Below are 18,454 nucleotides of genomic sequence, written 5' to 3' on the forward strand. Positions count from 1 at the left end.
AACAAATCTACAATATATTGCATAGGATTCCAGAAACATACTAAAGTTGCAAAAAAATATAACAATAATAATAATAATAAACTGAAATCATATACCCTTTATACCCTTTCATATTATTATTTCAACTTGATGATGATATTTCTATAATTGTGTCTCTTTAAAGTTCTGCATAGCGCTCAATCCTGTCCCTGCTGGGTGACTCTATTGTGTTTGTTGATCCTGTGTTACTCTGGGTTGGCTCCTGCTTCGTGCAGGCAGTCCACCAGTTTCATGTCATGGTTTAACTCAGCTTCGTCCACGTGGGTGAATTCGATCTCAGTGTGCCCGTCTGCATCGTCTTGGGTCTTCTTCTCCACGCGCTTGAACTGTTTCCTCAACAACAGAATGACGGCGATCATGAAGAAATAGGACGAGCCGCTCAAAGCAGAGATCAACCCCAGGTAAATGAGCCTGCAAGAGAGCACAATGTGCTTTGTGATCTGTGTGTGTGTCTCTGTAGCTCCGTGTGTGCTGATAGAGGGGGCTGTGCTGATCTGTGTGTGTGTCTCTGTAGCTCCGTGTGTGCTGATAGAGGGGGCTGTGCTGATCTGTGTGTGTGTCTCTGTAGCTCTGTGTGTGCTGATAGAGGGGGCTGTGCTGATCTGTGTGTGTGTCTCTGTAGCTCCGTGTGTGCTGATAGAGGGGGCTGTGCTGATCTGTGTGTGTGTCTCTGTAGCTCCGTGTGTGCTGATAGAGGGGGCTGTGCTGATCTGTGTGTGTGTCTCTGTAGCTCCGTGTGTGCTGATAGAGGGGGCTGTGCTGATCTGTGTGTGTGTCTCTGTAGCTCCGTGTGTGCTGATAGAGGGGGCTGTGCTGATCTGTGTGTGTGTCTCTGTAGCTCCGTGTGTGCTGATAGAGGGGGCTGTGCTGATCTGTGTGTGTGTCTCTGTAGCTCCGTGTGTGCTGATAGAGGGGGCTGTGCTGATCTGTGTGTGTGTCTCTGTAGCTCTGTGTGTGCTGATAGAGGGGGCTGTGCTGATCTGTGTGTGTGTCTCTGTAGCTCTGTGTGTGCTGATAGAGGGGGCTGTGCTGATCTGTGTGTGTGTCTCTGTAGCTCTGTGTGTGCTGATAGAGGGGGCTGTGCTGATCTGTGTGTGTGTCTCTGTAGCTCCGTGTGTGCTGATAGAGGGGGCTGTGCTGATCTGTGTGTGTGTCTCTGTAGCTCCGTGTGTGCTGATAGAGGGGGCTGTGCTGATCCGGGGTCCACTCACCTGTATGCATCTGAATTATACATCCTGCAAGCTCCTCTGCCGCCACACTTCCTGCTGCCCCATTTCAAGCAGGTGGAATCGATCAGCGCTCCAAAATATACTGGGGCCGGGATGCCACCTGCAATGAGAGCAGTCACTCGTAAGAAAACTGAACGTATTCAATTGATCTGAACCAGGACCAATCTAAATACCACTGCTGTTTAAAGTGTTAATAGAAGAGCATGCCTGTGCTTTTAACATCACAATTGTGGCATGTGTTCTTTGCACGGGATGGCATCTGTCCCTTGGTACTTGACAAACCCATAACTGTTGCTTTCTTTTTACGTGATTTATAATTTCTAATCATCGGTATTCTTCTCAAGTAAATTATTGAGGAAAAGCAACTACAAAATGCCAGCTGCTTTTCAAACTCATTCCTCTCACTCACCCAGGGCTCTTATAACCAGACTGCTCAGTCCTCTCACTCACCCAGGGCTCTTATAACCAGACTGCTCAGTCCTCTCACTCACCCAAGGCTCTTATAACCAGACTGCTCAGTCCTCTCACTCACCCAGGGCTCTTATAACCAGACTGCTCAGTCCTCTCACTCACCCAGGGCTCTTATAACCAGACTGCTCAGTCCTCGCACTCACCCCGGGCTCTTATAACCAGACTGCTCAGTCCTCTCACTCACCCCGGGCTCTTATAACCAGACTGCTCAGTCCTCTCACTCACCCAGGGCTCTTATAACCAGACTGCTCAGTCCTCTCACTCACCCAGGGCTCTTATAACCAGACTGCTCAGTCCTCTCACTCACCCAGGGCTCTTATAACCAGACTGCTCAGTCCTCTCACTCACCCAGGGCTCTTATAACCAGACTGCTCAGTCCTCTCACTCACCCAGGGCTCTTATAACCAGACTGCTCAGTCCTCTCACTCACCCAGGGCTCTTACAACCAGACTGCTCAGTCCTCTCACTCACCCAAGGCTCTTATAACCAGACTGCTCAGTCCTCTCACTCACCCCGGGCTCTTATAACCAGACTGCTCAGTCCTCTCACTCACCCAGGGCTCTTATAACCAGACTGCTCAGTCCTCTCACTCACCCAGGGCTCTTATAACCAGACTGCTCAGTCCTCTCACTCACCCAGGGCTCTTATAACCAGACTGCTCAGTCCTCGCACTCACCCCGGGCTCTTATAACCAGACTGCTCAGTCCTCGCACTCACCCCGGGCTCTTATAACCAGACTGCTCAGTCCTCTCACTCACCAAGGGCTTTTATAACCAGACTGCTCAGTCCTCTCACTCACCTAGGGTTCTTGTAACCAAGGACTGCATTCCTACAGCCAAGGACTTCAGTTCCGGTTGGATGCACCTGGAATGTAATATTTCCATGGAAACTCAATGCTAGGAGCAGTCATGTATGGTCTTCTTATTATGGCTGCTATACTTGCATGCTATAGGTATGCACTTGCCACTTGATTTAAACCCATTACTTTAAACATTCGATGAATACATGTGAATTAAACTTACAGTGAAGGCAGAGAGCTGCTTCACTAAGCAGTTCAAAAAGGTACAGTAACAGTTCAAAAAGGTACAGTAACAAAACACTCACTTTAGACAAGTATCCCATCCAGTGCCTTTGTCATGAGACTGATAAAGGCCCTGTATGGTTAAAGTTATGGGTATATACAGGGGGATTATAAAGTATGTTTACTACATCAACGCTTATCATTGATGTGGTAAACATACTTTCTAATCACCCTGTGTCAACCTCGATTAACTCGACTGGTGGATAACTCTAAACTTTCACTTAATTTGACAGGTCCCGGATTTTCTCCATATTATTATTATTATTATTATTATTATTTGTTTATTTAGCTGATACCTTTATCCAATGGCGACTTACAGAGACTAGGGTGTGTGAGCTATGCGTCAGCTGCAGAGTCACTTACAACTACGTCTCACCCGAAAGATGGAGCACGAGAAGGTTAAGTGACTTGCTCAGGGTCACACACAGTGAGTCAGTGAGTGAGCCGGGATTTGAACCGAGGATCTCTTGGTTACAAGCCCTTTTCTTTAATCACAGGACCACACAGCCTCCAATGTAAAATACAAGCAACTGGGCTCTTTTCATTTTGTAATTCGACACCATGCTTTAATATTATATATTAATTAATATATTATGCTATAATAACAGTATCATTAATAAAACAAACTAATAAAATGGATGCAGTAATTGTAACAATTAAATATGCGATTAAAACCACGATTAACTAAGAATATTTTTAAATCGCGATACATCTTTTTAATTGCTTGACAGCCGTAATATATATATATATATTATGGCTGTGTATATATATATATATATATATATATATATATACAATTGAAAAAATGTATCGCAATTATTAACCCTAACCTAACCCCAACCCTAACTCTAATTCTTTTCTGATACAATTCTGTACTTGCATATTGTGCAAAAAGCTTTACACATTAAGTACATTGTAACTATGCATAATAACATTGTAATTATGTGTAAGTACACATGTTTTTGCACAGTAACTATTATGTAAACACGCAGTAATTGGAGACACTTGCATGAAGATGTACCTGATTGTCACAATGTATCCTGGTGTGGCCCCCAGGGCACTTATAAAGGAACCGATGACTGACACGGCCAGGTAGTAGATGAAGCTTCTCTTGCAGTCATCTTTCCTTGGGCACTGACCCAGTATGACTGAGATATTTCCAGATGGAGGAGGTGCAAATGCCACACAACTGCAATTGTGAAAGACCTTGAAAATGCAAGATTCAAAAAAGCACCTTTAAAAAACATTTTCTTACATACTGTAATTTAAAAAACAGACTTTGTTCATAGCTGAACTGGTAGCAATACAGAGAAGCCAACACTTAGTCAGACAAATCTGTCTATAACACTTTAGATCACAAAGTTTGAATATCGATGTAATTACATTGTAATAACTTGATAGTCACCTATCATTCCTGCCCTTACTTTGCAACTACACTGAAATTGTCTTGTGAACATAATTGTGTTGACTGATGTAATTACAAGGTAACAGCACTCATTCAACCAGTAGTTAACTAGCATCTTAACCACTATGCAAAAGAGCCAGGCTCCTCTGTGCTGCTGGTTATATCTCAGCATCAGGAGACAGAATTAGTAACAGCAGTCTAGCTGCATGTCACAGTAACTGCCCAGTTATTCCCATGTTATTACATGCTTATGTGTGTCCTGTAATCTAAAGCGCTGCCTGTCATATTTAGGAAAACTCTTAAACTTTGCAGTAGGACTAAAATGAAAGTGGCCTTACTGTCTCTTTTCCAAATCCTGTTGTCTCTTTACAGCCAGCAAGGCATGGGGACACATACGTAATACCACTGTCTGCACACACAGGGTCCCATTGCTTCAGTGAGCAAGTGCAGCCGCTGTTACAAGCAGAGAGTAGCATTTTTTCATTGTACGAGATCTGGCTTGTTCTGAAATAAAGTACAAAAAGTGAGTGTTTACAATCTTGTAAACATATCCAATATCAAACAAAAAAACGAAATACAGGCCAGTCAGGAAATCCATTACAACATAGACTAGATAACCCTACAACATTATACATATGTTACACACTAGATAACCCTACAAATTTATACATATGTTACACACTAGATAACCCTACAACTTTATACATATGTTACACACTAGATAACCCTATAACATTATACATATGTTACACACTAGATAACCCTACAACTTTATACATATTTTACACAACATTTGGCCTCGCCTTTTGAGATACCCCAGCCCATAAATTAGCTCGCAGATAAGGGGAGATGGGCAGGGGGGCAGGATAGCCAAAAAGCAGATGGAGGCTGGGGAGAAGAAGGCAAACTCTTGTGCCCAGCAGGAAACTAATGGATTGAGGGAAGATATAAATCCTTTCCTTTATCGAAGGACAAATAAGATATTAGCTATTCGACTGATGATTTTATCTGCTATTGGAAATGCCTAAAATATGCTTGATGTTTCTGTGATTGGATCAAGTGAGTTGCCTGCCAGAACCACCATTTTGCTTAATGAAATATGTTTAAGGGAAAGTTGTCTTTTACACATTTTTTTACATGCATTTATTTTACATGCCAATTATTTGCATTAGTATTATAATAAAAGAATGTGGCGGTGAGCCTGTCTAGGGCTCTTAATAAAGACAGACATTGTAGGGTTTCCTAACATTGATCTAGTTGATAAAATTAAAACTGACACACTTTCCTAGTCGTTTGACAATTTCACACACCCCTTATATTTTTCTCTTTGGTATTGTCCTGTGCTCGTTTGTATCCATGACGGCTTAACGGATTTTCTTTGTTCAGAGTGGTGCAGGAATGGTAAAACTTGAAAAGGACACCCCAATGAGATTAAGGTCTAAGAATGACCGCTCAGTGCAATGCCCTCAAACAGTGAAGTCATTGCTATGTTAGTACCATTACATACTGTTCTAATCAGTACACCAAAGAAAGCCCATACATTTGTCAACTTGAGTGTCCCCTTTAACCTCCAAATACTAGCTGACGTTATCAGCATGAGGTCAGAGTCATTACCAGTAACCTGGATCTCCTCCCTATAGTCTATCTTAGTCATTACACTTCCATGGTCAATCACATCCAAGTTTGTGTGCCCATCTATACTTACACCTTTCCAAACCTAGGTTACCTAGCCATGTTGATGCTAAATCATTGGGATCCTTTACTTGACAAAGTTTAGAGATCAATCAAAAACTAGGACAACCACTGATTGGTTTCTCGCATTCGTAAACGTTCTTACATTACTTATATTCTTATGTAGATCTTAGGATTGTAAGGAAAAGAATAGGTCCCAAGATTCCTTCCTTCCCCACATACACTCAGCACTGTGGTCCCAATCTGAAGTGAACAGGATGGCTTACTAAATGTCTGGTAGTTTATAGGTACATACCCAGTATAGGATACTGTAAACCCAGCTACCTTGGAGTTCTCACACTTTATTCCAAACTGAGTCATCAATAGAAGGAAAGACACGAAAGAGGTTCCGAATGACAGCTGAGCACCCGCAACCACACCGAGCTTGTACTTTTTCATGAGAAGTCCACCAATGAAAATCCCAATAGCAACTGCAGGTAAATTGAGTACTCCTAGAAAAAAAAAAACATAAAAAAGAATTTAGAATAGAAGCTATTTGAATTGGAATACTTTGAATGATCTGAACGAATCATTACCTATTAAGAAGTTGGCTTTGGATGCAGATTGTCCAAACTGCTGCTCCATATATTTTGGTTTGAAGGTCACTAAGCCAATGAAGGAATTGAACTTTAGGATGCTCCCACATAAAAGTAAGAAGTATGCTGGAGTGCACAACAGCTTTTTCAACGACGGAAGAAAAGCTGAAAAAACATGCGTACATGAGTCTCTGATTTATACAGTCCTGATTATCATGTAGTGTTAAGAACAAACTCATTGCTTAATATTGCTCTCTCTCTCTCTCTCAGTCCTATAATGCTGCAATTTATTTTTCAAGGTGATGACGATTGATGCTTTTTATTCATGCAACTATATGTTTGATGGATAAACACATTTCAGAAAGAAAAGTTTCAAATATACACACTGAGGAAAATAACCACAGGTTGTAGACACTCTGTTGCCTTTCTGTATGCTCCCATGCACTGTGTAAAGAAAACATGTGCTAACAGGATTCTTTTCCTCAACCAAAAGTAAAATATCCCCTTGCTTCGGAAGAGACTTTGGTAGGAACCAAACATTTTTTTCACTTACCTTTTGCAATGTCGGCCAGTTTTAATGGGAGAGGTCTTGCGTTTGTTGCTTCCCGGCATCCTTTTTTGACACATTCCGACTGTTCTGCAGTTGCTCCCGATTCCATTTTCTCTTCCCCTTGTTTTGGAAGAGACTTTGGGAGGAACCAGAATGGGAAACTGGCGAACAGCATGATGACTGCGGATACAAGGAATCCCAGCCACCAGGCTCCCACCCAGCGGGCATCCCTGGGGGTTATGGTCACACTTTCTGTAAAATAACAGGCCTTGTTGAAAACGTATTGGCTTACATGCTCATCACTTTATGCTAACATTCCGGCGCCTCCTTAAGACTCACCTCTTCAAAGAGCACCTGTAGAACTCCTCTGTTTGTATCCTGGGACACTATCACCATTCATGTAAATGTGCTTTATTTTGCTCTTATCAGCCCCTATTTTACTGCATTTAATCCTGTACTTCAGAATACTGTAATCTGCCAAGTTTTTAACCTGTAGTACTTTGTATTTAATCACATCCTGATGTAACTATCACTATTTAATCATATCCTGATGTAACTATCACTATTACCTGCTGTATTATTGAATTGTGGTTTGTCAAACTTGTACTTTACTTGAACAAAAATTATTGTATTTCTTGCTCTTATTGTATTACTTGTATTGTAACGCTTGAAATGTTTTTGCTTACGATTGTAAGTCGCCCTGGATAAGGGCGTCTGCTAAGAAATAAATAATAATAATAATAATAACGTATGTATGTACGCATGTACAGCTACAGTATGGCCAAAAGTTTTGCATCACCCTATAGAATCGAATGAAACATTAACATACTGAATTACATAACACTTTGTAGTTTTCAATATACTTCATGAAAAACTGACAAAAATGAAAAGAAATTGACATTTCTAAATCTAAAATGAAATACTGTACTACTTTTGTAGTTTCTTTGATTACATTATAGTAAATAAAATATCTAAATTGTGTTCATATATATACATTTTTTTGTTTTAATTATGTCTCAATCCTAAAATTTTGGGTGATGCAAAACTTTTGGCCCTAGCTGTATGTATATATGTGCTCTGTATGTATATATGTGCACTGTGTTTATATGTGCACTGTATGTTTATATGTGCACTGTATGCTCATATGTGCACTGTATGTTTACATATGTTCACTACATGGCACTGGTTCTTACTTATACACAATCAATTTGTAGTCTGTTATAGCCTGGATTTCATATACCTATGGCAGGCAATTAGAACAGAAGAGCAGCTCTTCAGCTCAGGTGAAAGCCCCTTCACACAGAAACCCTGCACAAGGTAAGAGGACAGTGCAAAGAAACTGCAATGTAATCTGAAGGGACTTTCTCTTTCAAGAGTGTGGGACTAATGTACAGTGGGCTTGTCATGTCATGCATTCTCTGAAATGGTGGTTTTTCATGTACAGATGGTTGCAAATCATACATAGATTATAAACAATCTAGGGGCTACCAGTCCATGTTCATCTATTATTTATTCAGGTTGCAAACCCCCCAAGAAAGTGTGTCACCAGCAAAAAGAAACCTGAACAACCTTGAAACAAGTTGCATCAACTCTGCTACGTGTAAAAGGCCAGCACTACACCGCTACATTTTGCCTAGTTTCCAGTATTGATTAAAACATTGCAATGGCCTACTCTGTGTGTTTTGGAATCCGCCCTGTAATGTAGGTAAATATTACATTGATGGTATTGAGGTTTCAATTGTAATGACGGCTTGTCAATCCACTACAGATGCAGCATGGCCCATGCTCCCAGAAACAAGCAAACCTTTTGTTTTCTCTGGATATGTAATCTACCAGTGTTATCTCAGGTATGAGATACTGGCCTAGACTTTCATTCCAGTTTTGTAACAGCAGGAATCTCCCCCACCCCCCCACCCCCCCCCAAAATTGCATTTTAATGTAAAAATCCTGACAGTCCTATCTATGTGGTATATTATTTAACATTTGGTGTGCCAGGTTACTCACCAAGATCCACAAACCCTATGTCAACGTACAGTTTTGCACATAATGATCCAAGTAGAAAGCCAAACATCGGGCCGAGAAGTGAGACTGTTTGTAGGCAAGCTGGAAAAAAAGAGGGGGCGCCACAGGAGTCACTGGAGCAATGTGCATATAGGACTAATAGTGTGATGAAAGGGTTAAACATCTTTATAATGGCACCAACAGGCTTTCATGGTAACTATAGCAACAAAGTGATAAAACTGAGGCTCACTGCTCAAGTAGTTAACTTGGTGGGTCTTGTGGGGTCAATCGACTAATATAAATGACTCTTTGCTGTTCCTTCACTCTTGCCCTTCTAGGAGAAATGACAGTAGGAGCGGGGTTTGTACACCTGGCGTAAACAAAATAAAACAAGACCGCCAGTGTCTGGAACGAGAAAAGAGGAAAAGCAAGCCTGGCTGAGGAAGACAGCCACTACAAAAGATTTCATACTTTATTATGTACCCGAGTGGGACGTGGACAATTTAGTTAGGGAAGTCTGGGCAACCCGTGAGTGATCGTGAAAGAACAGCAAAGCATAACTGAAACCCGAGCCGCCCCGGACAGCAGAGGCTGCAGGGTGCTGCGAGAAGCAGCCCCTTTTGCTTGTAGTTTTGTAATTGTGTTTTATTTTCCTTTTTCCTTTCGCCTTCTGTTTTGAACATTATTTTCAGCACCTGCGTGTGCACGATAAATTGCCTGTCCAACCAACCTTACCATTGTTAGGATTGTTCGTCTGTGGTACAACGGTGCCCCCCCCTTGTGCCCTAAATAAAAATTGGACGCCGGTGAGGTGATCTCAAAGAAACTTTCTGTCTCTCGTGTGTTCAATGAAACCCCACACCCTTCCACAAGCAGTCTTTTTTTTAGTGAAATTGACAGGAAAAGGAGAGCTCAGAAGAACTTAAAAAACACTCCAATAATTCAATAAACTTGGAAGAAAACTTAAATATTGTCTAAAAGATTTAAAAAAGGACCTATATGAACCTGGATCGCTATTGAAGAAAGTTAACATTGATGAATTAACAAAGGACTAATAACAGCCATATGTTTTTTGTTTTAAAAAGAATTGGATGGGGTTGCCTGACCAGAAAATTGCATCTTAAAGTGGAGTGGATTTGTCTTATTGAACAAGGAACTGAACAACGGAACAGCACCCAAGCCATCGCCCTACTGAAACAGCTCTATGAAGTCATCTTGTGAGTAATAAAGGGAATTTACAAATGTTTAAATATATTGTATATATTATTATAAGGATTTAAACAAACCTATATGTCATCTTTTTCACAAAATCTCTGATGTACTGGGGAAGGTTTGAAGACCTGTTCTCAGGCAGGAAAAGACCCCACTGATGATCCAGTTTGAAAACAAAAATGGTCTGTGTAGACAAATGGTCTGTCTCTGGAATCTACTTCATAGACCACTTGTGTATTGAGATCTGTTTCCATTATACTAGAGACAATGGCCGTCTGTTAAAATGAACAGCTTTGTTTATTTTTAAACTGACCAGTGAGCTGGATGCTGTGGTGTGGGTTTGTTTACAGACCCAGGATTCGATCTGAAACAATCATTCATGAGTGTTCTGAAGCCATTGGCTCTCGTATCTGTTTTCTAACTTTTGATAAAACGTATAAAAGACATAACAGTGCTGTGTCATTTAGTTTGTCCCCTGCAATCTTGAGCTTATCTAAGAGAAGTTTATATTGAAGAGTGACAATTCATTTAACCCATTCCACCTTTAATTAATTGCATCTTTAACTGGGTATTTAAACAGCGGTTCCTCCTACATACAGCATGCAGAGAGTCAGACTGGATTGTACTTCAGTGGCTCGTACCATTCGGGCGGGGGTTTGCTTGGATCCGCCCTGGTAGAGGTGAGGCCCGGCATAGCTAAAACCCCACGACATGGTGGTGAGCTCTGCCTGCCTCCCCCTCTCCCAGAGGGAGATGCAGCTGAAGAGGAGGTGTAGTGGGACAGAACAAAGATAGGGCTGGGCTAGGGGTTCAAATAGCAAGTGGACTGCAGATTACAAAAGGGAACAGCCCTTGATTCGGGCCCCTGGACCACACCATATTAACAAAATTAGGTATTTAAAACAAATAACAGGTGGATTATAAGAAATACTGCAAATATGACTGACTTACCAATGTAGAAAGCAGAATTCTCTGCTTTTGCAAAATCATCAATATATGAAATCCCCAAAGGCATAACAGGTGTTTCCCCTATTCCACGTAAAGCATTTCCCAGGAACACATAAACCCACATGTAGGAGCCTGCTTCCTTCTCACAGCCTGCATGAGAGGGGATGTTTCACAGTTAAGCAGGAATAAATAAATTAATGGATATATATATATATATATATATATATATATATATATATATATATATATATATATACAGCTCTGGAAAAAATTAAGAGACCACTGCAAAATTATCAGTTTCTCTGGTTTTACTATTTATAGGTATGTGTTTGGGTAAAATGAACATTTTTGTTTTATTCTATAAACTACTGATAACATTTCTCCCAAATTCCAAATAAAAATATTGTCATTTAGAGCATTTATTTGCAGAAAATGACAACTGGTCAAAATAACAAAAAAGATGCAGTGTTGTCAGACCTTGAATAATGCAAAGAAAATAAGTCCATATTAATTTTTAAACAATACAATACTAATGTTTTAACTTAGGAAGAGTTCAGAAATCAATATTTGGTGGAATAACCCTGATTTTCAAGCACAGCTTTCATGCGTCTTGGCATGCTCTCCACCAGTCTTTCACATTGATGTTGGGTGACTTTATGCCACTCCTGGCGCAAAAATTCAAGCAGCTCGGCTTTGTTTGATGGCTTGTGACCATCCATCTTCCTCTTGATCACATTCCAGAGGTTTTCAATGGGGTTCAGGTCTGGAGATTGGGCTGGCCATGACAGGGTCTTGATCTGGTGGTCCTCCATCCACACCTTGATTGACCTGGCTGTGTGGCATGGAGCATTGTCCTGCTGGAAAAAACAATCCTCAGAGTTGGGGAACATTGTCAGAGCAGAAGGAAGCAAGTTTTCTTCCAGGACAGCCTTGTACTTGGCTTGATTCATGCGTCCTTCACAAAGACAAATCTGCCCGATTCCAGCCTTGCTGAAGCACCCCCAGATGAGTCCAATTTTCAGCTTTGCCCAACACCTGGTCGTCTAATGGTTAGAAGGAGACCTGGAGAGGCCTACAAGCCACAGTGTCTCGCACCCACTGTGAAATGTGGTGGAGGATCGGTGTTGATCTGGGGGTGCTTCAGCAAGGCTGGAATCGGGCAGCTTTGGCATGAATCAAGCCAAGTACAAGGTTGTCCTGGAAAGAAACTTGCTTCCTTCTGCTCTGACAATGTTCCCCAACTCTGAGGATTGTTTTTTCCAGCAGGACAATGCTCCATGCCACACAGCCAGGTCAATCAAGGTGTGGATGGAGGACCACCAGATCAAGACCCTGTCATGGCCAGCCCAATCTCCAGACCTGAACCCCATTGAAAACCTCTGGAATGTGTTCAAGAGGAAGATGGATGGTCACAAGCCATCAAACAAAGCCGAGCTGCTTGAATTTTTGCGCCAGGAGTGGCATAAAGTCACCCAACATCAATGTGAAAGACTGGTGGAGAGCATGCCAAGACGCATGAAAGCTGTGCTTGAAAATCAGGGTTATTCCACCAAATATTGATTTCTGAACTCTTCCTAAGTTAAAACATTAGTATTGTGTTGTTTAAAAATGAATATGAACTTATTTTCTTTGCATTATTCGAGGTCTGACAACACTGCATCTTTTTTGTTATTTTGACCAGTTGTCATTTTCTGCAAATAAATGCTCTAAATGACAATATTTTTATTTGGAATATGGGAGAAATGTTGTCAGTAGTTTACAGAATAAAACAAAAATGTTCATTTTACCCAAACACATACCTAGAAATAGTAAAACCAGAGAAACTGATAATTTTGCAGTGGTCTCTTAATTTTTTCCAGAGCTGTATATATACACAGTATATATATATATATATATATATATATATATATATATATATATATATATATATATATATATACTGTATATATATATATGTGTGTGTATGCTGGAGTTTTATAGAGTCATCCAATACATCATGCTGTATCACACACTACAGGTGGCGGTATCAGGGAGCTACATTGATAACATACCTGCATTCAAACCTTCTGAAGACCTCCCTAGTACCACAGCACCCCCAGACTGGTTCTGGTAGGGTAGACATGGCGATGTATTTCTGGTGACATTGACTGAAGTTCTAATTACTGTTTCATATTTATAGCTGCAAAGACACCACAAGCACATTTCAGAAATACATAATTTCAACAGGAGTACCAATTCACCTATTATTGCTTAATTGGCAGATTTACAATGCAGGAGTCTATTCCCAAAGATTTGTGGGTATCACTTTAGATTACAAGGAATTAATAGATATGTAATTACAATGTAATAACTGGGTAACTATCAATGGTAACTACTGTGTAATAACATTATATGGAGCTGGCCTTGGGAACAGTGTTACCTCATGTAATATTGTGCTAACACCAGGGCACAGTGTTGTAATTACACACTTATGCCACCAGTAGTTACCATGTAAGAGGAGAAAAACAGAATATTGTATGTTGGTAGCTCCCAGTTATTACCTTGTTTTTACATTGTCATATGCTTTGTAATCAGATTTTTACTTTTAGTTTGTTTCTGTTTCTTACTTTCATTGAGAATTTCCTATAAAACCAATTGTATTTACTTCCATCTGGCATGTATTTAATCAGTCTTTACCTACCGGCCCATAAAAAAGTGAGGCAATCCAGTTAAACAGGATCCCAGACACATCAGCAGACAGCCAGCTCCTATCAGTTTTGGCCGGTGAAATTTGACTCCAAAGTGACTTACAATAGCAAGGAACAGCAAGTTACCTGAAAATGAGAAAGTTTTTTCAGTGGTGCAATCTTTCCTATACTGCATTAGCAGCCTGCAAGTTTGTGTGTAGTTGTCTTTTTGCAGTGTCAACGGGAGACTTGAATAAATATTTTATGTACATGTTAATTATTATTGCTCCTGTTATTTTTGGTAACATTGCACTGTAATTGCACTGTAATCACATTTTAAATACATTTTAAATACCCACATACCCATGTGCAAACACAGTGCAATTACAAAAGACACTATAGCAACTATAGTTTAATTCTTGCAATAAAGCATGCTGCTACATTAAATATGAGTAATTACAGTTATTTGACACTAAATGTTACCTATTATTATTATTATTATTATTATTATTATTATTATTATTATTATTATTATTATTATTATTATTGTTAAAAGTATTTACCCATTTCAAAGCTGCCATCAATGAGACCAGTGTAAGAGCTGGAGAGATCAAAGCGTCTTTCTATCTGTGTGATGGAGCTTTTCATGTAGGTCCCTGACAGCGCTTTAGCAAAGTAGGCAAAGGACAGGGCCACTAAAAACATCTGTGGGGAAAACAACAAGCCAACACAGTGACATGTTATGTCTCCACCTGGGTTTGTTTCTGTCCCCGTGAACAACAAGCCAACACAGTGACATGTTATGTCTCCACCTGGGTTTGTTTCTGTCCCCTTGAATCAGCTTGGAATGATTCCATAAGCTCCCCTTTTCAGGGTTTGTGATGAAGACCCTTTTGTTCTTGATTGATTGTTTTAATAGTTCTTTTTTATTTAAACTGTGGCTATGTCTTTCAAGCACCACACTGCAGCAAAGCAATGGGGTAGAGGTGCTGGAGGTCACATTTCATGGGGAGTGACGTCTGACACAGGACATGAAGTGTAGCACTTCACATGAAGCGTCTCTAATCACTGTGTATTTACATAGTACTCACATAGTAAATACATTGTCACTTACACATCATTACAATGTGATTATGTATGATTACATTGCATTAATGTGTACATCTTTTTGCACAATATATGTAAGTACACAATTGTATCTGAAAAGAGTGAGGTTTAGAGTTAGGGTTAGGGTTAGGGATAAGGTTAGGGTTTGGGATAGCTGCTATGTAAATACACAGTTATTAGAGACACTTTATATCAAGTGTTTCCAAATAAAGAAGTACCAGAAAGAAAATTCTTGAAAAATCTGCACATTTGCTATTAAAGTAAAAACAAAAAAAGGAAAGATGTATGAGAACAGGCTTTAAAGCCTCATTTGTCACCCCTTCAAACCACTGTTTTAAGAGAATTGTTACTTATTGACATTGTCGGTTTTACTCTGTGTTTCTGTTTACCTTAAGTTGTGAACAGCACGTTTGTCCTGTTTTCTTGCATTCCCTGATACAAGGCTTGTCCACCTCCGTCTGCTGTCCAGCAGGTTTTCCTGCATTGCTTCCCATTGTTGTCTCTTGAGTTAGTGTGTGTCTGCTGGAAATGTGTTCTCCTCTGAGTCTTCAGAATACCTTCAATCAACATGTAATAGACGGCTCGTGGTATTTTAATTAAACATGCGATCAGAAACCTTTGATCTATACCAAAAGAGGGTCAGCCCTAGGAAGATAGAAACAAGCTTCAACCCAAGGCTAGGACACATTATTATTACAGCATGAAGAATAGAACCAAGGCTTTCAACTGCATCGCTAATCAGTGACATGAAAACCGGGACACTACGCAAGGCTTGGAAGCCCTGTGCTAAGGAATGCATGCACCACATTATATATCTATATGTATATATAGATATATACACACACTACTCAAGGTAGCACTCTTTACTCTTTGAAATGAACAGATACATTCATTTTATTATGTGTAACATTAGTGTCATGCATCTGAGCACGAGACCCATGGAAATGAAAATGCCTATAGGCCTATAGGCTGTCTCTGAATATGTTTTCCAGACAATTTGAAAATGGTCCTTATGAAAGTCTGTCCATAACCTCTATATCAGGGGTGCACAATTCCGGTCCTGGAGGGCGAGTGTCCCTCCTGGCTTTTGTTCCAACCTTGCCCTAAATTACTTAATTGGACCAATTATTACCAATTATTGGTTTAATTAAGTAATTTAGAACACAGTTGGAACAAAAACCAGGAGGGATCCGGCCCTCCAGGACCGGAATTGTGCACCCCTGCTCTATAGTCTACCAAATAAGATCATCCATGATAATCCTAACATTAAGACAACAGGCATTATCTTGCATAAGAACAAACCTAAGGCCAGTTGCACTGGCAAATGCTCTTTCTACAGACTCATGCAATCTGTTTGTCACAGTTCGCTTTTGGTGACTACAGATGCTCCTGTAAAACAAAGGTAAGAAAAATGCAGTCCAACCATTTAGAAGTCTGGGAAAAGACTACATTACAAGACTACAGTCCTGCCACAAAAAAAAGATATTGTGATATTGAATCGTTGAACTAGAAAAACTATATTTTTGTGACTTTTGTATTTGTTGTCAGCAAGTGGATTAGCCTACTGACAGTTAGTAAGGGAATTTATATAGTTTAGGTTGCACTCCAAGAAGTGCAACCTAATACGGGTATCGCCCTGATTAAAACACAAGAGTGCTGTTGCACAACCATTGGCATGAAACAGCTGAAGAAGGGCCTTTGCCCGAAACGTCCTGAAAATAAAAGATTTTTTAATCTTTAAAAAAAAATTGTGTACAATTAAAAAAAACAAAAAACCTTTTCTTTCTTTCATATGCCTTTCATATGCCTTTATATATATATATATATATATATATATATATATATATATATATATATATATATATATATATATATACTGTATATATGTATATCAGATTTTAGATGAATATACAGCTAACTAGATATTCAGATAATTAGATATTTGGCCCATAGCACTTTATTCTGTTAATTTAGTTTCGCTCACAAAAACACTGCTTTTGTTCTTAACCCAGAAAATGGTATTCAAGTCAAGTCAAGCACATTTGTCTTTTAAATTGATTTTAAAGAGCTATTTAACGTTTCAATAGGAGTACTATCTGCTATCACATGATTTACAGAGTATTAAAACTGAAATACTTAATCATCACAGATACAGATTTAAAGATCATATATATTTCTGAGAACACTTCTTTTGTCAAATTTCTGCAGAGACTGTTAAAAACTAATGAAAACTAAACTAAACAGAAGGGAAAGAATGCTGCAAGAATATTTTGTCAGGTTTTCTTTGTATTTCCAGAAGCTCCATCTTACCTTACGTTTCCGAGTGAAAGGGGTCGGTCCTTAAAGCAATTACTGAGCAAAGCAGGGGCTCCACTAAGAAACATTCCATCATATTTCTCACCATCAGCAAATAATTAACTCTTTCATTACCAAGACGTAGAACTGAATACATAAAACTAGCCTTCCCTATCCAAGTATCGGAGATCAGCTACATTTCATGAGACAGTAATAACAATAATAATAATAATAATAATAATAATAATAATAATAATAATATTAAAACTTTTGAAATAGTGCAAAAGCTAGAGTAAACTTTAAGCCCTTAGAACGGAGCGTTCAAAGGTAATACATGCTGTCAGATGCTAATCGTCAGAAAAGCTCTGGACACAGAAAATATCTGATTGAGGAATAAGAAACCATGCAACTGCGTTTGGGTTAGGGTGTTCAACAGTACTTCATATCTTCTGCATGTTTCTCATTGTTCATTTCTTACCTGTTTGATATCCTATCATATGCTACTAACATCCAAACGAGCAAGTAAACTTTCTTATGTTCTTATGTGCTCTATATTTGATTTTTTGTTCTTTCTGTTATTTATTAACCAAAATGTTTTTTACTGCAAAAGCTACATTTCTGAAAAATGACCACTAGGGGTGTGCAACTGTAAATCCTGTCCCCGCTGAAACTGTGATTTTGTATAGGGATTTCCCTTTTGCTTCAGTTTCAGTGGCGGAGGGGGAGGGGGATCAATTCTGAATCCTCTTCAGAATTCCACTTTAGTTGAGGTTGTTTGCTACTTTAGGGTCAAGAATACTTGGGGAAACAACCATTACCACAGAACAGAACCGAGCAGCTGCGGGTCCATGCAGGCACCTGCTTCTTATCTGTTAATACTTGTTTCAGATCTGCCAGGGAAACAACCATTACCACAGAACAGAGCAGCTGCGGGTCCATGCAGGCACCTGGTTCTTATCTGTTAATACGCAGGTCTGTTTGCTTGCAGGAATTTCTATACAGGAAAGGGTCCCATTCTCCCAAGAGGTGAACCAGGTTTTCATTCAGTTCCATTATTATATGCTGTGTAACCAGTTACAATCAGTGAAGCTCTTGTCTGCCAAACAGTTTGAGGAAACAAACTTAAGGCATTTTTCCTGACTTAAGATATTAATGAAAGTTACTTTGATAATTCATATTGTAG

General features: G+C 39.6%; 1 protein-coding gene across 1 annotated transcript; it reads right to left on the minus strand.

Annotated features, from left to right (window-relative positions):
* On the minus strand, nucleotides 1–17,337 carry LOC117419952 (solute carrier organic anion transporter family member 1C1-like). Its single transcript, XM_034033370.3, has 15 exons — nucleotides 17,287–17,337; nucleotides 15,366–15,621; nucleotides 14,433–14,574; nucleotides 13,884–14,016; nucleotides 13,255–13,382; nucleotides 11,207–11,353; nucleotides 9,047–9,145; nucleotides 7,046–7,294; nucleotides 6,493–6,657; nucleotides 6,213–6,408; nucleotides 4,564–4,729; nucleotides 3,842–4,026; nucleotides 2,539–2,603; nucleotides 1,251–1,368; nucleotides 1–450 (listed from the first exon to the last, which is right to left on the minus strand). Exons 2-15 carry the CDS (start codon nucleotides 15,468–15,470, stop codon nucleotides 225–227), a joined length of 2,124 nt encoding a protein of 707 aa, XP_033889261.2. The 5' UTR covers nucleotides 15,471–15,621; nucleotides 17,287–17,337; the 3' UTR covers nucleotides 1–224.
* Between the last annotated feature and the right edge of the window lie 1,117 nt (nucleotides 17,338–18,454).

The sequence above is a fragment of the Acipenser ruthenus genome, chromosome 14 (assembly GCF_902713425.1).
Source record: "Acipenser ruthenus chromosome 14, fAciRut3.2 maternal haplotype, whole genome shotgun sequence".
Taxonomy (NCBI): Eukaryota; Metazoa; Chordata; class Actinopteri; order Acipenseriformes; family Acipenseridae; genus Acipenser; species Acipenser ruthenus.

What these genes read in the sequence shown, in the direction of transcription:
- LOC117419952 (XM_034033370.3), bottom strand. Translation starts at nt 15,470, where the DNA reads ATGGGAAGCAATGCAGGAAAACCTGCTGGACAGCAGACGGAGGTGGAC. An exon ending in CGTGCTGTTCACAACTTAAG is followed by an intron (nt 14,575 to 15,365) that starts GTAAACAGAAAC and finishes TTTTCCCCACAG; the next exon opens with ATGTTTTTAGTGGCCCTGTC. An exon ending in CAGGATTTGGAAAAGAGACA is followed by an intron (nt 4,027 to 4,563) that starts GTAAGGCCACTT and finishes TGCATTTTCAAG; the next exon opens with GTCTTTCACAATTGCAGTTG.